This window comes from Diabrotica virgifera, chromosome 5 (assembly GCF_917563875.1).
Source record: "Diabrotica virgifera virgifera chromosome 5, PGI_DIABVI_V3a".
NCBI classification, from domain to species: domain Eukaryota; kingdom Metazoa; phylum Arthropoda; class Insecta; order Coleoptera; family Chrysomelidae; genus Diabrotica; species Diabrotica virgifera.
The window spans coordinates 210,271,991-210,289,233 of record NC_065447.1 but is presented as its reverse complement, the minus strand read 5'-3'; the positions used below and the strand labels follow the sequence as shown (position 1 = coordinate 210,289,233).

Genomic DNA, 17,243 nt, shown 5'->3' with positions numbered 1-17,243 from the left:
CCTCAAGGCAGTGTACTAGGCCCTCTTTTATTTATTCTGTACATTAACGATATCGATATTTTTGTAAATTGTGAGTTTATTAACCTTTTTGCCGATAATACTCTAATCTGTTGTAGTGATGAAAATTTTGATATAGCCATTCAAAAAATTAATACTATTTTAGATATGGTTAACAAATACTTGATAATTAATAAACTTAAGTTGAATGTTAAAAAAACAAAGGCAATGGTTTTCACTACTAAACATGAATATAGCTTGCTCGATTCTGAGAACATAAATTTAAATATTAATAATGAAAAAATTGAAGTGGTAGTGGATTGAAGTGGTTGTAGTGAACAGCTAAATATTTGGGATTCCAACTTGACAATATTCTGAATTTTGACAGTCATTTCGAGTATGTTCATAAAAAAATATCAAAAAAACTATACTTTCTGAGCAGAATATCTCAAAACTTGTCAATGGAATCAAAAATTACAGTATATAACACAATTATTCAACCTCTGTTTGACTACTGCTCATCAATCTTATATTTATTTAACCTTAATAAACTTAACATGCTACAAAAAATACAAAACCGTGGAATGAGAATAATTCTTAAAACAAACGATTAGATGTTAAATACTCTAAACTGGTTCTCTGTTGAAAATATATTGTTTTATTTCACCATGATTTTGGTCTTCAAAATAGTAAATGGCTTATCACCTGAGTATTTTCAAGAATTCATTTCTTTTCACAAAAATATTCATTCTTATAATACCAGAGGTTTAGATGACATATATATATATATATATATATATATATATATATATATATATATATATATATATATATATATACCAAGAACTATGTATAAAAGTACGATGAATTCTCTCTTTTTTAAAAGCTTCCTTAAGTTTAATCAGTTACCTGCAGCTGTAAAAAAATGTACTAGTCTCAATAATTTCAAAATATTGCTTAAACAACATATCAAAAATTTATAGTGTACTTTCTTTTCTTTAAATTGTATGTATATTAGGTTTTTTCTATTTAAATAAAGATCTATCTATCTATCGATCTCTCTATAAAAGAATGCTTATACTACTATAGAATCAATACTGCATATTGAAACCTTGAATCTATAGATTTTCTCAAAATATATCGCCACAGACACAGTTTTTTATCCAACATGTTGCAAGTAGCTTTATTCTTTCCTGCAGGAAAGAGCCACTAGAGCAAAAGGGTTTCGAAGCTTTGCTCTAAACCCTCATCGAGTGCCCGTGTTGAAAGCTGCCAATTTTCTAAGCTCAATCTTCTGATTGGTCAAACTATTTAAGTATGAGTGCAGACGCATATTATGCAATTATAAAAAAGCAAGACACCAACATGAGAGAAGTTATATCACCACATGACAGGCTAAGATAATTTTATGCGACTGAGACCTAATCGGACAAGTTTGTTTATACATTAGTAGTTTAACTAAAACTGATGTAATAAGTTTTATTATAGCCATCGAGCCACAGCTCAGTATCAATTTCAGTTTTTTTTTTAGTTTTTTGTATTTACACATTACAGATAACTGACAGTTAGACTGACTGAGACTGAACGATGAACGAAGAATCTGACCATCTAAAAGTACTTTATAATTTAATTATAAATAATCCCCCCTCAATATCTCAGTGGTAAGGGAGCCTACCTTTGGATTCAGGGGTCGTGAGTTCGAATCTCATCAGAGGTAGGAAATTTTTCTTCTTCTTCGTGCGACTAGGATTACTCCTGTTTGTCTGCCTCTTATTCTGTTTCAGTTGTTGTTGACTGTACATTGTCTTTCTACCTTTCCGGCGGCCTTCCAACGGGTCTTGTGGTAAACGGCGTTTTCGGAAATTTTTATACGGAAATTTTTCATTTATTAAAAATTAATAAATATCGGTACTCACCGAAGGGACCGCACACGACCGTTTTGTTTGTAAAGACAATGAAGTCGACTTTTCAAAGTAACCAGACGTTTACTGAACACACACACTACACATTCCACTAAGTATCTGATTGCAAAATCAATTGTACCATGCTAATGGCCATTACTTGTCGAGACATTAAGCTAAATAAAAATAAATTCTAATAGTCTGGGCTGATTATCGGAGAATAGGCCATTTTTGGGAAAAGTTATTTACCAGCAATTTTATTGCTGGAATGGAATTATAAGATCCTATATATTAATAATATAGATATGAAAAGTACTTAGATAGTGTGCTACTTTTTTTATAAACAAAATGGCGCACGAAAATCATGTTTTTTTTCAATTATTGCTCTATAACTCCGAAGATTTTAACTTTACAACAAATATACCCAAATAAAAATTCACCGTGATTAAATTCTGCATAGAGACGTGTTTTTCCGATCTGCTCCGACGAAAATTTTCTTTGGAAAATGCGGGTTTTCCCAACAAATTTTTTAATTTTCAAATAAAGTTTTAGATAAGTAATTATCTACCAATAATGAAATAATTTGGTGACTTAAAAGCCTTCTTGGTTTAGATTATAGTTCCAGAAGCTGGTGAAAATTGAACGAATATTTTAGCAACAATTCAATTGTTAATTAATAATTTACGGTCGCAATAATAACCAAAATAATTATGATACACTGATTAAACTTTGAAATCTTATAAAGATGAGATGCCTATTTAACATTTTCTCGACAAAATATAAATTTTTAATTTTTTTGCATAATCTTTAAATGTTTTAAAAAAAAATAGTTATAAACAAATTAACGTTTCTCAGAAAGTTTTTATTATATTATAATTTTAAAAAATAGCTAAAATGCGCATTTCAAATATCTTGAAAATGAATGCTTTAAACTTTTTTGCAACCATTTGCAAAAAATTTATGAAACAGCAAAGTAAACATAAGATTATTACGGTGTTTATAATTTTTTTTAATTCTTTCAAAGCGTAGAAGTGAGTTTAAAGTACAAGCTAATTATTTACAAAAAAATATCGATTATAAGTTTAATGGTTATATTTTAATTAAAGATTATAAATATTTTTTTTGTAATTCACACGCGCGAAAGTAGAATAATATAGTACTGTAGCTAAAATTTTCACTCGGAGGGACGACCGGCGGCCGCGCGACGTACACTTTTAATAAATATTGTATGCTGCGTGTCAGTCGCTTCGAGTGAATACTTTAGCTCCGACTCTGTATCAGGCCTACTTTTGCGCTAAAAATTACAAAAAAAAGTATTTCTAATCTTTGATTAAAATATAACCATTGCACTAATTTTTGACATTCTTTGTGAGTAATTAGATTGTACCATAGACTCACTTTTAAGCTTTGAAACAATTAAAACAAATTATAAACAACGGAGTACTCGTATATTTACTTTGCTGTTTCATAACTTTTTTGCAAATGGTTGGAAATTTTTTTAAAGTATTCATTTTCAAGACCTATGAAATACGCATTTTAAGTATTTTTTAAAATTAGAATATAATAAACAATTTCTGAGAAATGTTAATTTGTTTATAACAATTTTTTTTAAATTTAAAGATTATGCAAAAAAATGAAAAATCTATATTTTGTCGACAAAATATTAAATAGGCATCACACCTTTACAATCTTTCTAAGTTTGATCAATGTCTCATGATTATTTTGGTCGTTATTGCGACTGTAAATTGTTAATTAACAATTGAATTGTTGCTAAAGTATTCGTTTCATTTTCACTGGCTTCTGAATTTATAATCTATACCAAGAAAGCTTTTATTTCACTAAGCTATATAATTATTAATAAATAATTACTGGCCCAAAAAAATTATTTGAAAATTCCAGATTTTGTTGGGAAAACCCACATTTTTCGAGGAAAATTTTCGTCGGAGCAAATCGGGAAAAACACGCCTCTATGTAGAATTAAATTGGGGTGAATTTTTATTTGAGTGTTTTTGGTGTAAAGTTAAAATCTTCGGAGTTATAGAGCAATAATTGAAAAAAATACGATTTGTCGGCGCCTTTTTGTTTATAAAAAAAGTAGCACACTATCTGCGGACTTTGCATTCCTATATTAATAATATATAGGATCTTATAATTCGATTCCAGCAATAAAATTGCTGGTAAATAACCTTTCTTTGTACTTTACTAATTAGACCAGCGTATTATAACTATTTTTTTTTCAAAATTTAAAGATTATGCAAAAAAAAGAAAAATTTATATTTTGTCGATAAAATATTAAATAAGCATCTCATCTTTATAATCTTTATAAGTTTGATCAATGTATCATGATTATTTTGGTTTTTATTGCGATCATAAATTGTTAATTAACAATTGAATTGTTGCTAAAATATTTGTTTAATTTTCACCAGCTTCTGAAATTACAATATATACCAAGAAAGCTTTGATGTCACTAAGTTATTTAATTATTGATTAATAATTACTTACCTAAAACTTTATTTGAAAATTAGAGTTTTTGTGAGGAAAACCCGCATTTTTCGAGGAAAATTTTCGTCGAAGCAAATCGTGAAAAACATATCTCTATGTAGAATTTAATTGTGTCTAGTCGGACAAACTTTTATATATGGAAACACTGGAACAGGGGAAGTTTTAATTGTGGAACAGGTTAAAAATTTGGAACGGTCAGACCACGAAAACGGCACATGTATTTTGTCCGACACAACAGACTTAAACTCTCCGAACACAGATTAAACTCTCATGCAAAAATCAGAGTACTATTTATCACCAAATGGGCGTTTTAATGAGTGGAACATGTAGAATATGTCAAACGACAGGAATTACGACAGGTGATAAATAGCAGTCTGATTTTTGCATGAGAGTTTAATCTCTGTTCGGAGAGTTTAAGTCTGTTCTGTCGGACAAAATAAATGTGCCGTTTTCGTGGTCTGACCGTTCCAAATTTTTAACCTGTTCCCATCAAAGTTTATCCGACTAGACACGCTTAAGCTATTAACAAATTTTTAGCTTGCTATTAATCAACTTTTTTTTCATACGCGGGATCCGTAACCATACCATAAGCTATTGGTGCTTTGTTGAACCTCATATTTAAATAAATTTAAAATAAAAACTCTTAATGATCCTGATGGTCCGTAATACCCGTTACCCTTGAGGAATCTGAAGAAGTAAAAGAAAAATAATTTATTTTTCGTAAGCAACTCCCACAAATAATTATAGGTATTACCTGTGATGATAGCATTTATATCATACCTTTAAGTAGCGCCGACCTAGGCTTCTTTCATATAAATCGTTTGATAGATACAATTAGTTAGTTGATTGAGCGGTTGCACACATGTAGCAAGTAAATGGGATCGCCCCAACCGCGGCACACGTGTCTATTGAAGGGGGTCAGCAGCACAAGTGCCGCTTAAGTGCTTGTCCTCACTGGTTAACTAATTAAAAGGAGTGAAGACTGAAGGGTCATGATCAGCTGATTCTACCCTAATTTTGATGAATTTATATTAATTACATTAATTGTGGATATTAGAGAAAGGACGCGTCAGTTTTCTTATGCTTTAACAGCGAGTGAACATTTTTAGGACTAGGTCAACTAGGCAACCATCTCGTCTGATAGGATAGCCCGGTCAAGTTAACCCAAATAATACAGTAAGGGTTACAAAATTTCGAAAAGAGCTAAAAATTGGTACCTACGAATGTTTGGAACACTATTATAAATGAAACGTGAAAAGTCCCCATTAAAAAAAGGTATTCAAGCTTAAAGTTCTTTTGAATGTTTCAGCCAAACGGTAAGTTTCATCATAAAATACTGTTATATAATTTTTATGGGAAAAATTTAGAAAATTAATTTATGTCAAAGACCACGAGATCATAGATTTTCATCGTCCTGTATATGGCCAAAAATTGTAAATAGTATTAGTTAGTCATAAGCAGTGTTTCGCGGAAAGTGAAAATCGTTCAGTATTAATGATTCTATGAACGGACTTATACAATTAATACGGTCGGATTAGAAAGTACATGTATGTATTCGTTTTGAAGTGAACAATAGGACGTTTATAAATGCTACTTAGAAGGAAAGACGGTAAACACAATTGTTGAGTTTTAGAATAATATCAGGTTTTTATAGCATGTAGAAACACAAAAGTAATTTTGGTATCTCCTGGAATTTGACGAAACGGAAAAGTTGTATACAAAAATAATTTATTCTTAAGAAAGGAAAGTAGGGATGTAATGTGTAGAGAGGATGTTTTGTGATTGGCGAGAGAGACGGATGGAAGAAGAAGAGAGTGTTGGAGTCTGAGTTTGAGGAAAAAAAGAGGCACTGTAATGAAGATCTGAGGAGAGCAGTCCAGTTTTTTGAAAAGTAAGAAGTATGTGTACAGTGGTGAAGTTGGCGGCCGTGTAAGCAGAATCGTGTTGAAACGAAATCGTTGATCGAGTTGAGAAGAGAAATATCCTTGTATCCGAAGAGATTCCTGTTTCTGTCTGGAACGAGTAGCTGGTCAGTATCAATTTGCACAAGATATCGAGCAGAGAGAAAACTGAGGAGAGATTTCGATCGAGTGCTGTTGTTTGTTTGTGAAGCAGTTTAGACGAGAAGGATCGTTCGCAGCATCCGAGGAGCACGTATGGGAGAATCGAGGACTACACAATCCATGAGAAGAAGTAAAGAAGAGAAAAAAAAGGTTAGTCAGATTATTTGTGAAACGGAGAGAATTGTTTTATATCACATACCATATTTGTTTATTTTTTATTGAACAGTTCTACAGCATAATTTAGTCATTCAAAAATTCAGAGAAAAAATAAGTAATCTATTCAAAAGGTGAAAAGTAAATTTTGTTTTTTTTTATATAATAGTAAGAACAGTCTAACAAATTATTTAAATGAAAATTTTGTTAAAAAAGGAGATAGCAGAATTAAAAATTAATTTATTAGATAAGAAATAGTTGCAACAAAATTGAGTTTTAGCATACATTTAAATCTTATATTTATGGTATATTGGATAAATAAATAATATTTATATAATTTATATGACATTGAGTATATTTATTTTCCCTGTTTTGTCCTGGGTGAAGTAAGCAACTAGAGATACTAGAAGCCACAAACCAAAGGTAATACATTAAAATAAATTAGCTCTGAGAATAAATTTTATTGGAAAGTTTTATTTAATTTTGGTTTGTTTTCCATAAGTAGTAATTAAAATAATTAATTAATTAATCAAAATAAGAATATGCTGATCAATCTCATATCAGAGAGAAAATACAGAGCATAACAATACATAATACAAAAAACGCGATGACGCGAATCCTACTAATCTGAGACTCTGAGCCCGACCTCGCCAGTGTACCACTCACGACAGACTGGGCAGACCAGTTCTCACTTCCAACACAACGCTTCTCAATGGCTAACAGGGTAACTCTTATTGATATAAAGTATAGTTAATTCAGTCAGGATAGTACATTCAATCAAGCCTTTAAAACTATAGGCAGCCTGCGTTGAACTTCCTTGTTCTATGAGAGGGTTCGATATCAAGTTGATACAAGAACACTAGGTATGCCAGGGCCCCTTTCTGGGCTGTGGACTTATCTTGACGTGGAGAAAGACCTTGGTCCCTACTAATGTGAGGGGAGCAATAAAACCAAGAAAAGTCCAGATAGCGTCCACGAGGTGACCGCCGGACTCTTACGTCGGACGCTGAAAGGCGCAGCAATTATTTCCAATTGCTGTGTCTTCCTCCCCAAAAAACCTTCATCTGATTGTAACTATCCCTGACGAAAAATTTGAAGGTCTTCACTGTCACCTTCCGTATCTGCGGCATAAATCACAGTCACCAAATGGTCAACAACCAAGATATCCAAAGATACTTCAGACCTGAACTCCGAGTACAATCAGAAATTATTACCCACTCTTTATCCATCATTTATCCTTTCTACCTCGCCATAGTGTAGTGTAAGCAGCTACGCTGAGAAATACTAAGCGGTATGTGAGTGTAGCTGTCACTGCTACTGGAAAAAAATCGTGGCAAATCAAGAGGAGTACACCTCGATAAAAATCCGCAATCTCGATTCGTGAGCCACCGTAGCCACGAGATGAATGGCTACGCGGAAAGCAGTCGCAAACGATGTCAGGATAGCTGGTAACATTTGACATTTACTATCTTTTATTTCTATATGTTTGTTAATCTTCTATGGTAAGGGAATTTGCAAAAGTATTCTGTCGCTAACACAAGGTTTTGGTCGTTTGACATTATTACAATTTTTTCTTGTATCCCTTGATCAACAGGGACTTTCCTAACTATGATCGACCATGTCGACCCTACAGGAAAACGAAAACTAGGAAGACCAGCAACTACATGGATGAAAGGTATCTCCAAGCCGATGACGAAAAGAAATTTAAGAGATGAAGACTTTATAAAATATTGAGTGTCTTTTTATAATTTCCTATTTTTGATTTCTTTTTTATACATAACCTCAAAGCCATGTTTTATTCTCAACTTTATGAATGGTAGGTATATGCATGTAGGATCTTTATATATACCATGTTAATAAATTTATTTTAATAATAATTAAATTTATTTAATCTCTGCCATTTGCTACCTTTTATTTCTACATGTTTGTTAATCTTCTATATTAAGGAAATTTTCAAAATTATTCTGTCGCTAACACTTTAGGTTTTGGCCTTATTAAAATTTTTCTTGTCCCCCCTTGCTCGTAAGGGACTTTCTTAACCACATGGTTGACTATAGGGAATAAGCAGCAGTAGGTAGAATGGCCGTTATTGTGAAGAATTCAACATCTGCCTGAACTTACAATCCGTTCACACATTATGTCCATATTCACATACGCATCTGAAGTCAACAACGACAAAAACTACATTCAACAAGCTATCCAACTACATAAAGCTAAAAATATTTGCAACTATAATGCCATCAGTAATATTTTCACATTTTTGTAAAGCTTTAGGCAGAATGTACTTCTTTTTTTATTAATATTAAATTCATTATTAACTTATTATAAAAATAATTAGTTAAGATCCCACGTTGGGCGCCAATGTGTAACAATTTTAAATCCAATTAACGTTGGGCGCCAATTGTTTTAGCGTCGACTAGCTCTAATCTCTCAATGGTCTTAGCTTAATTTCCAAACTCATTTTTGTTTTGCAATAATTAAGATAAGACAAACCTACACTTGAGAGACAAGAGCTAGTCGAAGCTAAAGCAATTGAATCCCAACGTTAGTTGGAGTTTGAATTAATATACAGCATATGAGTAAGACTTTTTAAATTCGGTTTGGGTGAAATTTCAACAACCACTTTAGGATTTGAGATCTTTTATATACTTTGGTACTTTCACTTGCAAATATTTCCGATGATGCAATTACGCCGAAAAAACTATAAATTTAATATGTGTATACACTTTAACAAATATATTTTCTTGCAGTTCGTTGTTTTAGTGGTTTTAGTAAATATATAAAATAAAAACACTCAGTAATAAAGAACTCAAGCAAATAATAAATAACATGAACTTTTTTAATTATTCAATTTGTAAAATTTTACAATACATTGTAAAACAGGCATAACAAAGCTCGTGGCATATGGACCACAATCAACCCGTCTGTATATCGTGTTTATGTCGAAAAATTTCTAAATCTTTAAAATAAAAGAGGAAAACCAGAAAATTTATGATTATGATGTGATATGTCTCACCTGTTCCTGGCAATAAAACGAGCAGCATCCGTTGGTGTGGCCGGGAGTGCTCAGAACTTTAATTTTATGATTTCCAAATCGTACAAAATCTCCTTCGTCAACGAATATGTCCGCCTGTGCTCCGCTAGCTCTCGAAATGACGCTTTTACATCCTGTTAGACATTTTAGATATCCTGATCCGGTGATGTGATCGGCATGCATATGAGTATTGACTGAAATATAAAAACTTTTATGAGATATTCTCTTGATGGCTCTATTATTGGAGGCCGAAGTTTATGAGTATGAAAATGATGGAGCTATCTGCTTGGACTTTTATGAACTACACCGCAAAAATTCTGGATACATTTATGGATTAAAGATCATCGATATAATATATCGCGGATAGTAGAAACAAAACAAAATTTGTTTAAGTTGATACAAAGTTTGTTTATCTCTGCCACATTGTATCTCTTTTTTCTTTCCATAATACCTTGTATAATAAACTGATAAGAGTAGTACTCTCATGACTCAACAGCAAGTTAGGCGAGAATTAGAGATAGTAATTGCTGGATCCAGCATCCAGCAATCCAACTGGATCCAGCGCTTTTTCTTATATGCTGGATTCAGAAAACCGTGCTGAATCCAGCAGCGCGGATCCGTAAACGTGTCAAATTCGAAATAAGTTACTTAATGTCTTCATTAGCCTCTTTATTCAAAGCCCAATTTATTAATGAGTGGGCAACTTGCCATTCTATCGCTCTAACAGTATGCTGGGAAGTTTTTACAGCCTAAAAGCTTGCATCGATAAAGCGTTGATAGACATTGATTCTGCGATAAATTTCTCTGCTGACGGGTGGTCAATAATATCAATGAGTTAATGGTCACTCTTTAACCGGTGAAACTGGCTGTAGAAGCTCTTAGCAGAAGATATTCCACTTTGATAACGGCCGACACAACCATGAAATTTGTCTTAGATCAACTAAATAGCCAGGACTCTAGCCTTAGTGCCGATCTATCGGAAACAGAATCGCGGAACGGCGCATCTCTGAAATTACAGGTACATTAGTGTACTTACAAAATCCAAAAAAAGTATGACGAATGTTGAAGCATGTTAATCTTTAGGTATTGGCCAGAGTATTAGACCTGATCCCGCGTACCAAAAAAAGTTGATTAATAGCAAGCTGAAAATTTGTTAATAGCTTAACGGTGTCTAGTCGGACAAACTTTGACGTATGGGAACACTGAAACAGGGGAAGTTTTAATTGTGGAACAGGTTAAAAATTTGGAATGTCAGACTACTAAAACTTTCCATGTATTTTGTCGGACAGAACTTCCAATTGATATGTTACCATTTGATTAAACTCTCGTGCAAAAATCAGACTGGTGTTTATCACCAACTGGGCATATTTTAATGAGTGCAACACGAAGAACATGTCAAATGACAGGAATCATGTTGGTTAGTAAGCAGCCTGATTTTTGCATGAGAGTTTATTGAAAGGGTAACAAATCAATTGGTTGTTCTGTCCGACAAAATCCATGGGACGTTTTCGTAATCTGACATTCCAAATTTTTAAACTGTTCCACAATTAAAACTTTCCCTGTTCCAGTGTTCCCGTACATCAAAGTTCGAATAGACACCGTTAAGCTATAAAAAAAGAATGTGTGTACTTTGTACGCACGTAAGAAGTTATACTTCTATTAAATGATTTCAACGAAATCAATATACTTTAAACAGTTTATTTATATTTAATTTAACTATTAAACTAATTTTAATACTTACTACTTTCCAAAAAATTGTATTAAAACAATACCAAAAATTAAAAAAATAAAAGAATAAAACACACACAAACACATTGAAAAATGCCACAAAGAAATGATTTCTGAACAATAATATAATTGTTGCCAGAAATTTTAACTAAATACGTATTTTCTGAAAAAAATTTATAATAATATACTTACAATCATAAAATGTAAAAAAAATAGTAACTTGCATTGAGGATCGAACCCGCTTCCCGTCGATCCGGCCGATCGAAAATCGAAGTGCTTTCCCATTGCGCCAACTTCGCGTATCTGTCATGTGGGAATATACACCAACTGAACGTTTACACCATAAACTTTTTAACAGTAGTTGTTTATTACTTATATGAATTTAATCAAATCAGTTTGATTTTTGTGGAATTAAAGGAATATTTTGTGGAATAACAATATATTAGGTGAATATCGGTAGAAATTTTGATGGTAATCAAATTATGTATATCAAAACATTACATACTATTTTGGTAGATTAATTTAAAATTTTCCAAATAGGTAGGTACCTATGTAATTTTTTATTAGGATACTGAAACATTTACAATTATTACGTACCTGTCGCTTTTAAAAAAACTATTTAAAAAGTCACTACACGTATAAACTTGCTTTTTCCTCTGCCATCACAACAATAAAAACTAATATACACAACATTTTTTTATCCATAATCTCCATATTGAACAATTATTGACAGATGATTTTAACACCCAATCAGATCCCGTATAACGTTTGAGCGACTAATACCATACTGTCGGTGTGCGCATGCGCCAGGGAATGTAAAAATTCACCCTCGTGCCTAAAGAAGTATAACTTCAAAAATTTTCAGCTTGCTATTAATCAATTTTTTTTGGTACGCGGGATCCAGGTCTATATTATAGAGGCCTGGCCAATCTGGCCATTATCAAACGTTTTTTCACAACCTACGCAATCTCCTAAGCTATATACATGAGGGTGTTGTATTCACTTGCTTTTTTGTTGGTTGTTGTATATTTAGAATGTATCCTTGTGTTTCCTCTCCCTTTGCTAGGCCAGCTATTGCAAGGGTATACCTTACATTACATTAGGTAGGTACCTACATATTTTAAATTTTTCAAGAAAAGGTCTTGCAGCTTTCTCGGTTATTTAATTAAATTATTAATAAGTTAAAAATACCAGTTCTTCATTTCTTAATACTATTATAGTACAATATGAGTATTTTAATTTTGAAGTTTTTTGGAAATTTTAATGAATACCCGAATGCAAACAACCAACCTAACAGACATTCTTGGTATGATGATGTACGAATCACGTTATTAAAATCAATGTAGTAGGTACATATGATTATCTATATTTACATATAAAAGACAAAGCCCAGTAAAAAATATTGTTATGCATGTTGAGTTTTTATAGGTAATTCGGTGAGTTTTTATAGGTGTTTCTGATTAATGATGATATGAATAATATCTCAAGGATAGTAAAGTTATTACTGTATTACACCGAAATCCAATACAAACCACATCGCTGTTTTTTACATTGCAGTAATATAAACAGCAAAGGAATTTTAATTTTAATTTAATTTTACTTACAGTAGACGCCTATATTTTTGACTATGATATTGCATGTAACCTTTTTGGTACTTATTGTAATATAATTCAAATCCTTCTCACCACTTAAAGTCCTATGTTTTGACTATCTGTGGGCAATATTTTAGCCAAATCGATTATGATGTATTTGGGGAATGAAGAAAAATGTAAAAAACGGTATTTTAACGTTTTCTACACTATAAAATTTGGTCAAAAACTTGTTTTGAATCAAAGTAACTTGTTATAATGCCATATAATGACATTTTTGAGTCCTTTCTATTAAAATATTATGTTTCCCATTGATACTTTACGATAGAAACTGCAAATTTGTTTAAATAAACACCATACTACCAGAATATCAGTTTGGTTTTCGGGAAAATCACTCTACTACACAACAAGTCCATCGAATAGTAAATGAACTATCAAAAACTCTCGAAGAAAAGAAATACTGCAACGCTGTATTCCTAGATATCTCACAAGCGCTTGACAAAGCTTGGCACAGAGGTCTGCTTTACAAAGTAAAATTAGCACTATCTAGTAACTATTTCCTCCTAATCAAATCCTACTTATTAAATAGATATTTCTCAGTAAAATTCAAAGACCAACAATCCATCCTCTGTCCTATTAACTCCGGAGTTCCGCAAGGTAGTGTTCTCGGGCCGCTGCTGTTCTCACTCTACACAGCCGATATACCAGAGTCTCATAATACTACGATCGCTTCCTTTGCTGATGACGTAGCAATACTAGCTGTAAATGAAGATCACATACAAGCCTCACAAGACCTGCAATACCATCTGGACATACTCAGTGAATGGTACACAAAATGGCGAACAAAAGTTAACAAAACAAAATCATCTCAAATAACGTTTACCAACCGCCACAACACATGCTCACCTGTAAGAACGGAAAATGTACGAATACCAACAGTAACAGACGCTAAATACCTTGGCCTCCATCTTGACCAACGTCTTACTTGGAAAAAACATATCCAGACCAAAAGAAAACAACCAGACTTGAAATTCCGGCAAATGTATTGGCTCCTTGGACGCAGATCAAAACTCAACATCCAAAACAAAATTCTTTTGTACAAAGCAATACTCAAACCTATTTGGTACTAACCCATATAGCACACAACGTCCATATAACGTACATTTAAAGTCCAAACGTCCATGGACCAAAACTGGACGTACTATGTACGTCCATTGGACGTTTGATTTCAACGTACATTGGGCATCCATTTGTGGTCCATGGAGATTTTACACAAAATGCGACTATTATTATGAGTAATTATATATAGCTTCTTGTTTTAATCAAAGCAATATTATTAGTAGAATACAAGAAGCTTCTAATAAATGTAGTCACATATTTTTTCATCATCGAATTAAAACACTGAACTACTAAAATTATTTTAATTAAACCTATATAATATTAGATGATGATAGAACGATGGTAAACTTTTTCAGAATAACGGAGCTACATCGCGCATCGGTAATTATAGAACTTACAATAATTAGACACTACCAATTTAAATCTTAAATGTGTATTTTGTTAAATAACTGTTAAATTTCCCGCCAAACTAAATGAGAATCTTCTTGACAACGTTGTCGCTCTTCACGCTATCGGTCGTAAAAGGTAGTACTAGGCAGGTACTTTTAGGGGATACTCGCTGTAATTGTTGTGGAATACTGAAGGAGGATTTATTTATGATAATTCACAGAATGGCAAACCCGCTTGCAATATACAACCGTACTGACTCTAAGTTCTAAGAAATAATGTTTGGAAGGACGAAGGAACAGAACAGAAATAAACCTCTTTTAATGTGCATGCATCATAGGGCGCCATTATCTGAATTTTGTCTTTATTAAGTTATTACATACAATATAATACATCCTGTGATGTCTTTGTGTTTGCTGTTTATCGTGCAAGTGCAGTCGTGCATTAATGAAGTTCCTATAATAAAGTATACATAATAAAGAGAAATAAAAAAGGTATTTTGTGTAATATTTTAAAGTATGAGTTTAGTATTATAGGAACTATTTCCTATACCTAAAGGCTTTTTGCTATATATGTATTCAAAAAATTATGGACACTAGATTGCTTTCTGAAAAGTGCCCTACAAAAATGTCCATAAGACGTACATCAGATGTACATAAAATGTACACTGAAAGCTTCAACAACGTACACTGTACGTTTGTAGCGGACGTTCTATGGACGTCCAATTTTGTGAACTCTGGACGTCCATCGGATGTCCATTGTACCTTAGCGGGACGTCCATTGGACGTTCCAATGTACACAGATGTACGTCCATTGGATGTCCATAAAACGTACTTGTGCTATCTGGGAAGGACTACACCTTTGGGGCTGTGCAAAGTCAACATCACTGAATATCATCCAACGATTTCAGTCTAAAGTTCTAAGATCAATAGTGGATGCACCATGGTACGTAACTAATCAAACACTTCACGAAGACTTAAATATACCTTTCATCAGAGAAGAAATCCATCTAGCCATACGGAGTCACAAAATGAGCGTACCATTCACCATGACAATGAGTTAGTAAGGGAATTATTCCATAATGGCCCTGCCACAAGGAGACTAGATAGAACCTGGCCTCAGGACCTATTTTAAAACTTAAACATAATTAGAATAAGATGAGACATCATTGGAAGTCTCTTCATGCCCAAAAACATGGAACAAATTTACTTAATGCTCTTTTAATGATGTAGATTGTAAATAAACATAATTACATAAAAAAAATAAATAAACACCAAATCACTGTAAAATCGCATAAAATAACATTTTGAGAACAAAAGAAGAAGAATTCTTGACCGTAAATATCTTATTTTTACGTCCCGCAGAAGCTATATACCAATTTTCAGACAAATCGGAGATCCACAATTTTTTGCTACAAAATTGAGTGATTTGAAATGGAATGCCTATGCCAAATTTCATGTCAATCCAAGCGGTTCTTTAAAATTTACAGCAGAAACTGCCAGAAACCGTGAAAGAATGTACTATTATGATATTATTCTATCAGTATGTATTTTATTTATCAATTCCCATCATAAAATATAATGATTAATTAAAAAGTAAAACGCCACAAAAATAGCGCCATGGTCGTTTTTAAATTAAATAATTATTTTCCTGCAAAAGAAAATAAAGGCACAGAAATCCGCAACCACTGTATTAAATCTAAACTCGATTAAATAACTAGGTACTTACCCGCATAAATCAAATTCAAATTTAAATCTTTGGTCAATTGGAAATCTCGTTTAGCATGCTCCAGAACCGGGTCGATAATAATGCACTCTTTACTAACTGCATCGCCCAACAGATAGGTGTACGTGCTGCTGACATTGTCGAACAACTATAAACAAAACAAAGTTAAAATCTAAATATTTATTAAACTTTTGTTTTTACCTGTCTGAAAATGAAGTTACTGTGGCTTCCGCTCATCATTCTTGCTTGGTTGAAACGAATTGTTGATCGGTTTATCCTTGAAAAAAGTCTTAACCCGGTTTTAAACACCATTTTGATCAATAACTAACTCTAAAGTACGTACAATGCGACAGTTGGCAATTTCCTAATGCACTGGTGTCAATATTGTGAAAAGGTGGGATATTTATATTTACCTAATGATTTTCGAGATAAGATATTATCTTTTAAGTAGTAAAAATTTACTTTTTGATTTATTGGTCATTTAGGTTTCAACGCTTCAAGGTCAAAGCTAAGATAATCTGTGACGTGACGGATGTAATTTCTCTCTTAAACACTAACAATTTAAATCGGATGTAGTATTACAATAATAATAAAAAATAATTTAATCACAAAATAATATGTCCTCTACCTACAATTTGTACATATAAATAATATGGATACAAAATAAATAAATTGTTTACCTTCTGTCATTTTGCTGCCATCTATCTTTAGTTCTGAGAGATATAACAGGGTCGTACCCCACTCATCGAATCTCAACTCCCATACACCCAAAACGTATACGACCCTACTCATATACACACAAACTCACATATTGTACATGTTGATTAGGTATGGATAATTATTTCTATTGGGACCGTGCAAGTTCGGCAAAGCGACCCCTATTTCTACGCTCTATACTAAAATTCGCACTTTTAATTATATTGGGCCAATTATATTAGTCCTGGTTACTGGATAATATTGTCAAGGCAATAGTCCAAAAAAATAAGAAGAAAAAATAAGATTCAGGTTATGTTATGAAAACGTCAACAATTGTATGTAGTAAATA

The 17,243-nt window shown here is 32.5% G+C and overlaps 1 protein-coding gene across 1 annotated transcript in view; it reads right to left on the bottom strand.

Annotated features, from left to right (window-relative positions):
• The window catches only part of LOC114329705 (persulfide dioxygenase ETHE1, mitochondrial), a 146,319-nt gene extending 129,566 nt beyond the window's left edge, over window positions 1–16,753 (bottom strand). The window contains exons 1-3 of the mRNA XM_028278888.2: window positions 16,400–16,753; window positions 16,202–16,346; window positions 9,633–9,844 (exon numbers count right to left, since the gene is read on the bottom strand). Coding sequence (XP_028134689.1) covers window positions 9,633–9,844; window positions 16,202–16,346; window positions 16,400–16,510 — 468 coding nt within the window. The 5' untranslated portion in view covers window positions 16,511–16,753. The remainder of the gene's footprint in view (window positions 1–9,632; window positions 9,845–16,201; window positions 16,347–16,399) is intronic.
• Window positions 16,754–17,243: the final 490 nt, after the last annotated feature.